We start from the raw sequence: 15,313 nt of genomic DNA on the forward strand, positions 1-15,313 counted from the left end.
TCTGCAATTGTGCAGAACATTTTGACACACCGTTTGCTCAATGTGGGTGTTTTGCTCCATACAAGGTACTTTTTCAGCTGGCCCTACGTTGTTTCTGTAGCAGATCTGGTCTCCATCGTGGTCAGCCTGAACTTTGGATTTCTACCAGTCCCTTGTGAACTCAAGTAACCTTTTGACCACTAGTGACCTCTAAGCACTGTTTTCACATTTAGGGCTGGATTACAATGGTGGTCAGATAAGCGTCCGACCGCATTGCCACGGGCAAGTGGCCATCTATCAATGAGGCGATGGTACTAACTATCCTATTATTATAGGACTGATGTACAGGCAGTTGGAAAGTTCCTTTTTCCACTGTGCCTCACAGGAAAAGAGCCACAGCACAAGTAAGTAGTAAAAGGCATTTAGTTCACATGTGGCACCTGGCACACAGTGCATGGATGTGTGGGGGCACTGAATGTGCCCTCAGGCCACTTAGAAGTGGCCCAAGTGAGGCAGGGGCCCTGCCTATCCATTGCAGTGGGACCATCATGAAAAGGCAGTCAGAATGCGACATCCTAATCACTAGGCGATGCCTGCATATGCACCACCCTCATGGTAGGAATAGGAGTCTGACCGCCGTCACAATGGGATCCTTGATCCTGGTGTAGGTGGTGGTCTGTCTCCCAGACGTCTGCGGGCTGACCATCCGCATCGCAATGTGGCAGTCAGACCTTTAGCCTGGATGTCGGTGAGACCGGGCCCGACATCCAAATGAGGCCCTTAATCTTTAAAAATTCACATCTCGAGTTATACTAAATTGAAGTTTTGTCATTGTGGTCTTATTTTACTAAAATAAATAGTCTCTATTTTTCTAAACTGGTGTAGAATCGTTTTGTGGTCTTTTCACTGTGTTACTGTAATTAAAGAGTGCCCAAATACTTTACACATTGCCTCTTAAGTTAAGCCTGACTGCTTTGTGTCAAGCTACCAGAGGGTGAGCACAGGTTAATTTAGGTTGTGTATCTGCCTTACCCTGAGTAGGATTGTGGTCCCTACATGCACAGATGCATACCTCTGCCAAGAAGAGACCCAATTTCTAACACACCGCTTCTGCTAATTAGAATTTTGTCATTCCAATGCCAAATATTCTATTAAAATTCGATCTGTTTTACAAAATTTGCTTGGTATTTTTCTTCTGTTGTGTTTTCACTTTATTACTGTTTGTGTGGTGCATAAATAATTTACACATTGCCTCCAAGTTAAACCTGACTGGTCTGTGCCAAGCTACTCAGGGTTAAGCACAGGTTAATTTAGTGACTTTATGTGGCTCACCCTGCAAGGGATTGTGGCAGTTGCTTGACCAGGGCTCACACCTCAGTCAACCGATGACACAATTTTTCACAATTGTGATATTCCTTTTCCTAATGCCATGAACCTGTTTTTTGAAACAGCAAATGCGGCTTACATTATTAAAGACAGTAAACAAGAATATGCCTCACCTCAACTTTATATTCATTCTCCAGCTCAGCATCAAGAAAATCCAAAGTGACTGGTTCCTGGGACTTAGGATTCTGCATCAGAAGAAATACAAATATTACAATTCACCAAATGTATAATTTTTCATAGAATAAAATATATTCTGAAAGAAAGCAAGTATGTGTCTTTCCAAAGGTGCACAAATTGCACCCCAAACTATACTATTAAAGTGAAATACTTACCACTGTTATCACATTTTTAGACTAAAGTAAGTGTGACTGTTCGCATGAACACGTCTATTAAACTGATCTCAAATAGTGATTGGAAAATGGGCAACACACCCGCAGACTGAAATAAAAAATAAAAAAAAAGCTTTTGCAAATTGCCACCTGAAATGTCTTTAGTTTTATCTCAATCTTCTGTGATGCATGCAGAATAATACAGGAAGCCCAGCAGCAGACTATACCAATGCAATGTCATCCACCTGTTACTTTCATGTTAAAAGCTCCTAGTTCAAGTTCAAGTTCAGAGATTTGTATAGCGCACTACTCACCCAGAGGGTCTCAAGGCGCTTGAGGGAGGGGGGTACTTTACTTATCGAATATCCAAGTTTTCAGTTGCTTTCTGAAGGAAAGGTGGTTCTGTGTAAGTCGGAGGTGGGTGGGGAGAGAGTTCCAGGTTTTGGCCGCTAAGTAGGAGAAGGATCTACCCCCCATGGTGGATTTATGGATGCGCGGAATTGCAGCGAGGGCTTGGTTGGACGATCGTAGTTGGCGGGTAGGGGTGTAGAAGGACAGGCGTGTGTTGAGGCATTCGGGTCCTAGGTCGTAGAGAGCTTTGTGTGCGTGGGTGAGGAGACGGAACGTTATTCTCTTGTTGACGGGGAACCAGTGGAGGTCTTTCAGGTGGCCGGAAATGTGAGCTTGGCGGGGGATGTCTAGTATGAGTCTGGCTGAGGCGTTATGGATGTGTTGGAGTTTTTTCTGTCGTTTGGCTGTGGTTCCGGCGTAAAGGGTGTTTCCGTAATCCAGTCGGCTTGTGATCAGTGCGTGGGTGACCGTCTTTCTTGTTTCGGTGGGGATCCAATGGAAGATTTTTTTGAGCATGCGTAGGATGTTGAAGCATGATGATGAGACGGCGTTGACTTGTCTGGTCATCGAGAGGGAGGAGTCCAGGATGAAGCCCAGGTTACGTGCGTGGTCCGTAGGTATGGGTGCGGTTCCCAGGGCCGGTGGCCACCATGAGTCGTCCCAGGCAGAGAGGGATGAGCCTAAGATGAGGACTTCCGTTTTGTCCGAGTTCAGTTTTAGGCGGCTGTTCTTCATCCATTCAGCTACTTCATTCATCCCTTCGTGTAGGTTGGTTTTGGCGGTGTTTGGGTCTTTGGTGAGGGAGAGGATCAGCTGGGTGTCGTCAGCGTAGGAGGTGATGTTGAGGTTGTGTTGGCGCGCGATGGCTGCGAGGGGACTCATGTATACGTTGAAGAGGGTGGGACTGAGTGATGATCCTTGTGGTACGCCGCAGATGACTTCTGTGGCCTTTGATCTAAAAAGGGGGGAGGCGGACTCTCTGGGTTCTTCCGACAAGGAACGAGATGATCCAGTCCAATGCTTTTCCTTGTATTCCGACGTTGCTGAGGCGTTGTATGAGGGTGCTATGACAAACTGTGTCGAAGGCTGCGGAGAGGTCAAGTAGGATGAGGGCAACTGTTTCTCCGTTGTCCAGTAGTGTTCGAATGTCGTCTGTTGCTGCAATGAGGGCGGTCTCGGTGCTGTGTTTGGCTCGGAAGCCGGACTGTGAGGGGTCGAGAGATTTGTTGGATTCGAGGAAGGCGGCGAGCTGGCTGTTGACGGCTTTCTCAATGACTTTGGCAGGGAATTGGAGGAGCGAGATGGGGCGGTAGTTCTTAAGTTCAGTGGGATCTGCTGTGGGTTTCTTCAGAAGGGCGCTGAGTTTGGCATGTTTCCAGCTTCTCGGGAAGGTAGCGGAGTTGAGGGAGCAGTTGATGACGTCTCGGAGATGGGGTGCGATAATGGAGTCTGCTTTGTTGAAAATGTGGTGGGGATATGGGTCGGTTGGCGATCCTGAGTGGATGGAGTTCATCAGGCGGATGGTGTCTTCAGTGGTGATTGGGTTCCAGGCGCAAATGCTGTTCGGGCGGGTTTGGTTCGGAGGTGGGTGGAGAGGACTGGTCTCCGGACTGGTTTTCAAAGCTGTTATGTATGTCGGCGATTTTGTTGTGGAAGAATGAAGCTAGGGAGTCGCAGAGGTCTTGGGAGGGAGTGATGTCGTTGGTGCCGGCGGGGGGTTGGTAAATTCTTTGACGATGTTGAATAGTTCCTTGCTGTTGTGGGCGTTGTTGTCAAGTCGATCCTTGAATGCTGATTTCTTGGTGGATCGGATCAGTTGGTGGTGTTTGCGGGTGGCGTTCTTGAAGGTGGCCAGGTTGTCAGTGGTAGGGTTTTTTCTCCAGGCTTTCTCGAGGGTGCGACAGAACTTCTTGGATTTCTTAAGGTCATCGTTGAACCAGGGGGCTTTTTTGCTACCTTGCTTGATTTGATGGTTTTTCAAGGGTGCTAGTTCGTCGGCGCTGTGGGTGATCCATTGTGTAAGGTTGGTGGCTGCTTGGTTTGGGTCCGATGATTTGGCAGGAGGGTTTTGGTGAAGCGATGTGAGGAGTAGGTCGGTGGTAATTTTGTTCCAGTTTCTTCGGGGAATTGGTTGTGGGAGGTTGTGGGTCGTGGTCTTTTTGTAGTTGAAGTGAACGCAGCTGTGGTCCGTCCAATGGAGAGCTGTGGTGTGATTGAAGGAGATGTGCTTGCTGGAAGTGAAGATTGGGTCGAGCGTGTGCCCGGCATAGTGAGTGGGGGTATCAACAAGTTGTTCGAGTCCGAGGTTGGCCAGGTTGTCCAGAAGGGTGGTGGTGTTGCTGTCGTTTTTCTTTTCCAGGTGGAAGTTGAGGTCTACCAGTAGAATGTAGTCCTCGGAGGGGAGGGCGTGTGGGCTGATGAAATCAGCGATGTCTTCGCTGAATTGTGTGCGGGGTCCTGGTGGCCTGTAGATGAGGGTGCCTCTGAGTGTGGTCTTGGGGTCGGTGTGGATCTGGAAGTGAAGGTGTTCGGCGGTAGTGAGGTTATCGTCGGAACTGGTCGTGATGCGGATGGTGTTCTTATGGACGATGGCGATGCCTCCTCCTGTTTGGTTGGTGCGGTCCTTTTGGATGATCTTGTAGCCGTCCGGGAAGGCTATGGTGATGTCGGGAGCTGATGAGGCATTCTTCCAGGTTTCTGTAAGGAAGGCGACGTCCGGCGATGTGGTGTCGAGTAGGTTCCAAAGGTCAATGGCGTGTCTGTGGATCGAGCGGGTATTGAGTAGGATGCACTTTAGGTGGTTAACGTCGGAGCTCTGTTTGGAGTCTGTGGGTTCTGATGCAGTCGAATTTGCAAGAGTGGCAGGTGAAGGATCCATGGGTGTGTCCTGGGGCGGCTTGGTAGCAGTCTGGGAGACGGCCGGGGTTGAGTGCTGAGAGGGTAGAGGAGTCGTACGTTATGCGGGAGGAGTGGATTTTGCGGGGACCAGGGGGTCTGGTGCTGGGCGCGGTCCAGGCGCGGACGGGCGTAGACGGGCTTACCTTTGGCGCGCCTTCGGCGCGCATAGGGCGCGTCCGCTGCGCGTGAACGCTGCGCGCAAAAGCATCTGTCAGAAGTGGATAGTGGAGGGGGGTGGAGCGAGGGAGGAGCAGCTGGGAGCGGGGCGGAGGGACGGGCTACGAGGCACAACAACAACAAAATGGCTGCAAAGCAAAAGCGAAACAGGGCGAGATTTGGGTCTCAAAGAACTGGGCAGAGGCACAACCGGGCACAAATGGCTGATTAAGCAATGCGATCAATGAAATACAGTGAAGATTATCTATCGTACCAGGCAGCTCCTAATAACAATGTGGGCAATGGGAGCAATGTGAAATTAATGCAGCGCTACGATCTAGCTGACAGGCACAGACAATATCACAAGCGGCAATTCCTGCAAAGCGAGCGATGTGCAGATCAGCTGACAGCAGCAAATAGCAGAGGGAGCGTGATATCGCTACGATACCAGGAGCCAGGAGCCAGGGAGCGTGGGGAGCGACCGCCTCTGAGCTGGTCAGGAGGGTCACTAGGTCCTCGAGTTGCTCTCTGATCAAGTCACTATGCTTCAAGTATTTTCAAGTGACCAACAATCACATGTAAGTGTCGTATGCTATTCACCGGTAAATGATTGCCCAAAGCTGAAGAACGAAATCGCAAAGGTAGCACAAAAGGGGGTATACAAACGATGACACCTTAAATGTTGTATTTGGGAGGACACTTATTTATCTGTTTATTTGACTTCTTCGATAATAAATTCCGACTACAGCAGGAAAGAGAAATGCCGGGGATAAACATCAAAATATGCAAGTCGATTAACAATATTAGACATGTGGAACATTAAAAAAGTTCATATATCAGGCATTAGGTATGTCACTCATAATAATAGATGTAAAAGGCACCTGGCAAATGAGTAAAGTGAATTTCCCATAACGTCCTCATCTCACTTCCTCAAACTCCGGCTGTATTTGAAAGGAGGTGCCACCCTCGACCGACATTCCAATAAAGCTACCTTTTTTTCCTTGGTGAGCTCCATAGAAAAGAACATTATAAACAACGGATCTTGTTTCACTTTTTAGGTACACATCCTAGACATTCTTTAAGAGTTTCTTCACTACAGGTCAGGTCGCAGAAAGGCTTTTGTTTGTGTTGAGTCCTGAGCTGCAGATGTAGCTCAATCCTCTTAGGTCCTAGTGACGTCTCAGGTGGGGTAGGATGACACGATTCACAGCTCATAGACTAACCCTCTGAGCTTGGTTTGTGAAGCAGTAGTTAACTCTGGCACTGTCAGTCAGTCAGTGAATACCTTGTTCGACTCAATCGAGCCATAAATGTTGCATCAGAAATAAATACAGTACAAAACACAATAATAATGATAAAACTCCATAATTAAAATCACAACAAAAAAACATAAACAAGGGAACAGTTGGTAAAATTATAAAATGCAGTACCTGTTGCGCGTCTTTAAAGCACTTAAAATATAATTCAACACAGAATAATAACTTCTGGGTTTCCCAGGTCGTACAGATAAGCCAGGTCCAGCTCATAAGATCGGCCAGATGTAGGTAAATACTATTTACCTATTCTTAAATACCGAATCATACCGATTCGGTATTTAAGAATAGGTAAATAGTATGTAGGTAATTTTTCTGTAAATTTTACAGAATCTGTAAAATTCGGTATTTACCGAATCGGTATTTACCGATTCGGTAATTGCCATTCATTCCTATGGGCCTAGAGGCCCATAGGAATGAATGTCAATTACTGAATCGGTAAATACTGATTCGGTAAAAGGGGGAAAATATTGAAGGGTGCAGGGTGTCACTTTGACACCCTGTTGCACCCCTCAATTGTGTATGGGTGCAGATGTTGCAGACATACATGCCCTAAGGGCATGTATGTCTGCAACATGGCACTGTTGGAAAAGCAAAAAAAATGCTTTTTCAAAGGTTTTCATTATTTACCACCAACTTGTAGTTGGTGGTAAATAACGAATCCTTAACTGAGGAATGCACTAACTTGAGTGCTCCCTACATCCTGGATTCGGTAATTTACTGAATCGGTATGTTAAGAATTCGGTATTTTACCGAATCCTTAAATTACCGATTCGGTAAAATACCGAATCCTACAAAAATGCCACCTACAACTAAAAAGCCCAATACTGGTCGGTAACGGCCGAAATTCGGTAATTTCAGCCATTACCGACCGGTATTGAGCGACCTACATCTGGCCCCTTGTATCTAATGCCTGCAACACTGGTCGGAGAAACTGCCTTCTCTGTGAGCCATAAAGAGTGCAAAATAGAATAAAGTGCTTAGTGCATTTGTGCATTGGCGTGCATAACCATCTCAGGGGCAAGGAGGGAGTGATGAAAACCAGATGCCTTGCACTGGGAAAGCTGCCAAAAAAGGTATGGTTTGGAGTCAAAACTAACTGTAAATAAAGTGTGGTATGTACAAAATATTGTCCGGGGTACTCTTCTGACTCAATGCCTCTATTCGCCATACTGGTCTGATTGGCGAATTTGTAAAAAAGATATTTAACTATACCGGGTGAGACACTGCTAAGGCTGCCTAGATTGAAAAAATATTGTGATTAGCAAAACTTGAACCAAGGGATATCCCAAAAATGTCCAGAGACAGTCAGTTAGTACTGTTCTACAAAAATGGGCCTCGGATGTTTACCAAATTTTGAGCCAGAGTACCAGGGGCTGTAGTTTAACATGATCTTCCCAATTTCCCAACACAACTTTTTCATGGGAAATAGATGCAGAAGTAGATTGTGAAACAGCCCCAGCAGCCTTCTTAAAAATGTGATTTCAATAGTTGTGAAAGAGTTGCTATTGGTAGTACCCTAAACTCCAGCGCCAAAGGAGGCAATCAATAAGCATTTGCTTTTAAAAACATTCAGCAATTATTTTGCTGGCTTAATCTTTTAGCAAATCTAAAACAAGCATCAATCTATCTTTGAAACTGTAGATCCCTTATATTCAATAAAACCTTCCAGTTAAAACCAACATCAACAGGTACTCCTAAATATGTGAAGTGGGGAATTGTTATAATTTGTGAGTATCTAAGCAGGAATTTCCTAGTTTTAGCAAATTAAGGGCCACATTTCATTATGAAGGATATAGAATGGCTTGTCCTAAGTCTCAAATTATCCATAAAGCTATTGAAGGCATCGAGTAAGGATTGAAGGCCATTGGCTGTTCTTGCTATAAGAAACGTTCATCTGTGTAAACTAATACAGGAACTTGACATGAGCTGACCTCCGGGATATCTTTCTTCACACTGCACAAAGGGCCCTCAAGTCTGTTGATGTAAATTAAAAAGAGAAAAGGTGCCAACACACAGCATTGCCTTACCTCGACTGTAATGGGGGACTTCTCAGTTAAATCCTCACCCCCTGCTGTACCGGACCTTGGCTATGTTGTGTGCATGAAGCAGAGTAATTGTAGCACCTATTTTACCACAGCTTAGATCGATCTACTGTGTCAAAGGTGCATGATGAGTCCATAAAGGCTTGATGGACACAGCCTTTTTTAGCTTTTGTAAATTTTTGGAAAATAAGGGACTGTTCAGATGTTCGTAAGGTGGGACGAAACTCAAATGTAATACCCCAAGAACCCCCTGGACTCTGCTGTCCAATTTTACAGTTTAGCCAGGATTACCTTACCCATAACTTTTGCTGTATCTAGCAGGGATTGGGCAATCATAGGGGGTTGGCTCTTGTCCCCCTTTTTAAAGATAGGGACAATATTAGCCTCCTGCCATGGTTTCACTAAATGGCAGACATTGCACATCTAATAACATGATGAATGGTGCCCAAAATTGCAGAAGAGATCTGTAGAGATCAGGTGGAATTTGATCTGATCCCTGGGCTTTATCCGGGGGACTCTAGTCCATAGCTAAATCGAGCTGACACCTCAATAGATTTGCTAAGAGCTATGGTAGCATTCAGATCACAGATATTTTAGAATCTAGAGCTATGCCATAGGACTGGGCACCTTGGCAAAAGATTTTTGACAAATGGCCCACCCAGTCTTTAACTGGTATTATTGTCTCTACGTTTGGAATTTCTTCTCCCAACAAGTTGGGCGAGTGAACAACCGGCCAAACAGATTGCTGCCCTTAGACCTTCCCTGGCTTCTCCCTTATTTCGGGCTTCCTTGTAGTAATTCCTTCTTTATGCACTTTTTGGCCGAAGCTAACCCTGCCTGATCTTGCGGGTGTTTTTCAAGGGCACGTTTTAGGGATTTGTGGGCTTTGAAACAGGCGCTATTAAACCATCCAGGGCTGTTACTTATCTTAATGCCACTTTTAGTTAATCTTGCAGGGATATAGCTATTTTCAGAGGAGTGGGCCGGTATAGCTTCTGCTGGGTTGACAACATCCTGCAAAGCCATAGCAATTTGGGGTTGGTTATTTACAAAAGATCATAAAAGAAGACATCCTTGTCCATTTTCTCCAACGTTACATTTACGCCCTTATTTTTACTGAATTCTACTCTATATTGCAGAGCATCCTGGGTATTGCTGTTCAGGTCAATTTTAAATACCATAGTTAGAGGATTGTGTTCTCTTACACAGCTGGTAAAAACGTAACAACATTTTAAAGCTGGACAATTCCTTAGAAATTAGCATGTGATCATTGATGGAACTTGCATCCTGTCCCACAAACGTTGATGTCAGCCTAAGATCTATATTACCAAAATCATGAGCAAAAATCAAGTTATTATCACACTGTTCTCTGAGTCATCCCTAAATACAGTATGTCACATGATGCCATAACATCAGGATTGCTTAATTAGATGTTAAAAACTCCCATCCAGGTAATTAATAGTTCTTTCTCATGATCATTAAAACCTCTGTGTAAAGATTCCTCTAACAGATCCACCTCCTCAGTCACAGCTGAATCAAATAAGTTAAAAAACAAACTTACCAATAACAAATCAAATAGTTGCTAAAAGGTAATTAAAAGTACATGATAGTACAGTGCAATAGATACTGCCCGTGCTCTAGCATCCACCAACGTCACTGATATAGAGGTAGCCAAGCCACCTTTACAATGGCCTGACTTTGAGTGAAAGGCTGGGACGTGATAGGAAAAATAACCATCTATGATCTAAAAGCCAGTACTCTTGGCATCAAATTATTAAATGATGTGCAGCCAGACTTGACCAGTAGGGATTCCTCAGCTTAGGGTGAAATATGACCATGTACCATGAAATTATACTCCAGGTCTTTTCCTTAATGGCTGTGGCATTGGTCAGGCATTGGGTGAAAATGGGGAGAATTGCAAGTTCACTGGACTCCTCCATACTTTTGGCACCTTGTGAATTATTCCAATGATGACAGTGCTTTAAATATTTTAAAGGGGGCTAGGCTGCTTTGTGGGTCGTTACCGCAGAATTAGTAGGACCGTTTGTGGGACCAAGCTGTGTAACCATATTGTTGGCACCAGATGGTTGAAAGAATTTTAGGCCAGAAAAAAGCCAAGTGGTTGGGCTCTGATACCCTCTGATAGCTGTTTAGAAGAGGCAGTATAACAAAGCTCACACAAGGTCCATTCTCCTAAAATGTATACTACACAATCGCACTATGAGCAGTAGCGGCCCATGGTGGGAGTGCTGCCAGGCACTGACGTGGGGAGGGGGAGGGGCAGGGTGGGAGGTAGTAAACTCCGGAATACGGGCGCATAGAGGTAAGTACACAAACAAATAAATAAAACAAAATTTTGTTGCATGCGCTGCATCGCCAAATCTACCAACAAATTAATAAAAATGTGTTCTTAATAGAATGTCTGATGGGAAGTCACTGACCCCAAACATGTAATGCCTAGTATGATGAAGGTATAAACAGACAAATGGGATTACTTGTTACTGAGCTAGTCATTCTTCAGTGTGTTAAACTCTTATAGATATTTGGACAAATCATCTCTCACAAGCTAAAGAACAAAATGCACGAAAGTAGGTCAGGGATGTGGTAGAACTGGCATCTTTGACATGTATTTTCCCTGCCTTTTGCTTCTGATCTCCTGTTTATGACTGAGAGCTGCATTTTGTTTTTGCTTGTGCACTTTACAGCTGCTGTTCAGTGCTAAAGTGCAAGTGCATCCTGTGTAAATTTCAATTATGATTGTTGATCCATGATTGGCATATATGATTTACTGGCAGGTCCCTAGTATAGTGCACTGCGTGTGCCCAGGGCCTGTAAATCAAATGCTACTAGTGGGCAGGCAACACTGTTTGTGTCACCCACATGAGTAGCCCTGCAGAATTGTCTCAGGTCTGCCACTGCAGTGTTTGTAAGTGCAGTTTTACCTTCCCTTTTTCTACATGTAAAGCATGCCTACGATAGACCCAAGGTAGCCCCATGGGTAGGGTGCAGTGTATGTGAGACGTAGTACATGTAATAGTGTGTTTTACATGTCCAGATAGTGAAATACTGCCAATTTTATTTTTCACTATTGCAAGGACTATCTCTCAAGTAGGTTATCAGTGGAGCTGCCTTGTAACCCCTTACAAGTGTAGCTATCAATTGGGAAGAGATAGAGGTTTGGGGTCCCAGAATTCACAATTAAAAATACATCTTGTAGTGAAGCTGTGTTGGACTTGGCCCTTTTTGCAGGGTCATCCCAGAACCATTTGCCTTCCTCCTGTGTTTTTTTCTTACCTGTTGTCAGTGGTTTTATGACTCTGGGAACTTTACCATTGTTGATCAGTGCTAACGTGCATGTGCTCTCTCTGGTACACCTGGTAAGATTGGTCTAAACCTGTTTGGCATATTTAATTTACCTGTAAATCCCTTGTACAGTTGTATCCCATATACCCAGGGCCTGTAAATTAAATGCTACTAGTGGGCTTGCAGTGCTGCTTGCGCCACCCACCGAAGTAGACTTTCAAACCTGTCTCAGACCTCTGCCACTGCAGGGCCTGTGCGCACAGTTTACTGCCACAGTGACATATCATGGTAAAGTGGTTGCCACATCTGCAACTCCTGTGTAGGTAGAAGGTAGGGCATGTGCCTTAACTGCGTTACATGTCCTGGTAATGAAAAACAGCCTATTTAGTTTCTCACTGCTGTGAGGCTGCCCTCTCATAGGGTGGCATTGGGGATTCCCTGATATCTGCTTCAATGGTAATTCCTGACATGAGAGGGTTGGTATGTTTGAAATAGTAGTAATAAATCCTTCTTATTGATGGAAGCAGATTTATTATTACTATTTTAGAAATGCCACTTTCAGTAGTGGACATTTCTGTGTGCTTATGAGTCTCGGTGCCCTGCTTGGATGTGTATTGACCATCTGGTTTTGAATGACAGGAGAGAGGGGATGTGCATTTACTCTAGACAATCACAATGGGGGTTGAGGTGTGCCCTACCTTTCCTGGGTGACTCAGAGCTAGGCTGAATAGACCTTGGATGAATTTCAAGTATCTAGAGGAGTTTCCCTTGAAGCTGAATAGGTCTGGTCTGCATTCAGAGTGGTGGGAGGAGTTGTACCTACACCTAAATAGGGTTGTGCCTGCCTTCTATAATGCGGTCTCTGCCCCCCGGTGGTGTATCTGGGGCCAGGGCTTACAATGGGAATGGGAGGTGTTGTGAACTTCTACAATGTACCGGAAGTGACCCCAGAACAAATACTTTGGTACTATAAGTACAGGGATCATGACTCCATGAAAATGAGAAGACACTGTGTGGGCTGCACCTGGCCAGAGGACTTCCAGGCGGGAACCGCCATTGGAGTGGACAGCTGGAAGTGCTAACCTGCTGCCTGTTGGGCCATGGGAAGGACTACCACTTTGCCTACAGAACACTTGTTCTGGCCTACTTGTGTGCACCTTGCTAGTGTGCCCCAGTGATCTCCTGGGAGGGCTGCTTAGACCCCTGGTCAAGGACAGTAGAGTGCTGGTGAGTATTTCATGTTCCCTTTATTTGTCTCCATGGGGGGAGACAGGCTGAGCGCTTTACTTTTCCTGTTTACAGGTGCCGCAGAGAAGTGCTTCATCTTTAGATTAACTGAAAACCTTTATGTGCTTATGATGAGGGAAGATTACCCAGTGCAGTTACTGGGCTGAAAGTCATGTTTGGGGCCTCTTATGCGCTGTACTGCGTTGTGATATCCTCCCAGGCAGCCATTTTTGGAAGGTCCCAGCACCTCTCTACTCTTTGGCAGCCTCGTCATGCCCGCCCCTGTGGGGGGAACAGTGACTGGCACGGTGGCGAAGGGTGCCCGGGCAGACCGTGCACAAAAGCGGAGGAGCTCTGTTGGCAACCCACTGGGAGGTGACCCGGCACAGAGGCCACACCCACCCCTCGTTCTTGGGACAACGAGAGTAGGAGGGAGCAGATGCAATGGAGACCTCACTCTGTGTCCAGCTGCAGGCAAAGGAAGCTGCGAAGATCATGCTGAATGAAGGTGTGGCCGCTCTCCAGAAGAGAAGAGTCACCTGCATTGTGAGGCAACCAACATAGACACCAATGGCTGGGGACACGTCGGATTTGACCGAAGTGGCCACGCACGGCCGAAAGATGCCGCACTGCCTGGAAGGGAGATGAGTGCCTGTGGGACTAGCGTGTCCCTGTCCTGAGCGTGCTGCCTGGGTGAGGCAGCCGGAGACCAGTGGAGGTCTTAGGCGTGCTCCCTGTAGAAAGTGGGTTGAGGCAGCTGCACAGCAAGTCTGGGTGGGCAGCAGCTGCTGGCTTGTTGAAAAACAGGAGAGGTATCCCAACCCCCCAGAGGAGAGGGAGGACTTGTGTGGAGGGCATTGTGCTTGTGTGTCAGTGTCATCCAGCAGCATTCTTGAGTGAGATATGGGCCGGTGGCCCAAACACACATATCAGCATCCATGCACCAGGACCGTGTGCTCAGGGGCGCAGTGCTAACCTCAAGTTGGGGACCTTTGCAGGACCTTTGTATTATGTGCAGGAGAAATACCTTTACGACATTCAGCATTTCCGCCCGTTCAGTTATGGGTGTTTGCACCACATTACTGAGTATACTTGCCTAGGTGACTCAGCTATGTTGATAAAATGGGTTTTACCTCCAGTGGCAAAATACCCTGTGTCAGTTTCAGGAACTGCACATTATGTGTAGTAACGTTGTGGTTATGATGCTTTATTGGACGACATAGATTGCTACAATTGCCTAGTGGCAAAGTCTTTTCGGATGCCTGTATTGTTTTGACAGTTGCCCTGAGGCAAAGTGATTTATGATCTGTGGGATTCCATGACAAGTGCCAAGTGGCACTGTGATTTATGTGATTGTGGTCTAATGTGCTTTATCAACAATACAAAGGATATTTTTTATATAACTTTTTGTGGAGTCTCTTTTTGTGGTGTGCCTAGTGTGTCACTGTTGTGTGGGTGTGTTGTGCAAACGCTTTACACATTACCTCTGGGATAAACCTCACTGCTCTACAAAGCTACCAAAGGGCTGAGCAGGGGTTATCTTGGGTGTGTAACTCCCTTACACTGACTAGAGTGGCGGGTTCTGCCTGGGTAAGGTGTATACCCTAGCCAAACAGAAACCCCATTTCTAACAAGTTGTTTTTTAATTGCGTGCTTGAAAATGGCACTTTTAAAAAGTGAGCAATTTCTTGTTTTACCATTCTATGCCTCTGCCTGCCTGTGGAATCGTCTGATTTAGACTGACTGTTGGGCTGTTTGTACATTCACTTTAGACAGTCAGATAAAGAGAGATGAGATGTGCCCTGCATATCCTGATGGCCCATCACCAGGCTGATGGGTCTTCCTGAGCTAGAGTGGGTAGAGGAGTTGGTACTGTCACCTGACCAGGGCTGTGCCTGTGCTCACACAAAGCTGCCTCCCCACTGTAGTGGGTTTGGAGCCATGTCAGGGAAAGGCAGGGTATTGTGCACTACAAAGGCTTTCCTTTAAAGTTTGCCTGCTTCAAGGGCATGAACTGGTCTAAGAAGTGGAGCTGTAAAACCATTAACTTCAGAACATTTCTGGACTAAGAAGAGATGCTGCCAAGAAGAAGAGATGGAGAAGCTGTAGGCCGGGAACTGCCACTCTACTTCTTGCTGCGTTGTGCTAACCTACAACTTGCTGCTTCTGTCTTGGAAAGTAAAAGGACTGGACTTTGTTTTCATGATCCTGCTTATCAAGCTTCTCCAAGGGCTTGTGTGTGCTTGCCTCCTTTTAAGAAGTCTCATGGCCACCAGAAGGTTTTAACTGCAGGCCCTCAACTCCTCTGCTGGGAGTTCTGACCTGC

The 15,313-nt window shown here is 46.0% G+C and overlaps 1 protein-coding gene across 2 annotated transcripts in view; it reads right to left on the bottom strand.

The window, feature by feature from the left end:
• CACNA2D1 (calcium voltage-gated channel auxiliary subunit alpha2delta 1) overlaps nucleotides 1-15,313 on the bottom strand; it is a 1,913,432-nt gene that overhangs the window by 316,045 nt on the left and 1,582,074 nt on the right. For both annotated transcript variants that reach the window (XM_078674178.1, XM_078674177.1), the window contains one exon: nucleotides 1,479-1,550. In XM_078674178.1, coding sequence (XP_078530304.1) covers nucleotides 1,479-1,550 — 72 coding nt within the window. The remainder of the gene's footprint in view (nucleotides 1-1,478; nucleotides 1,551-15,313) is intronic.

This window comes from Lissotriton helveticus, chromosome 1_1, assembly GCF_964261635.1.
Source record: "Lissotriton helveticus chromosome 1_1, aLisHel1.1, whole genome shotgun sequence".
In the NCBI taxonomy this organism is placed as follows: Eukaryota; Metazoa; Chordata; class Amphibia; order Caudata; family Salamandridae; genus Lissotriton; species Lissotriton helveticus.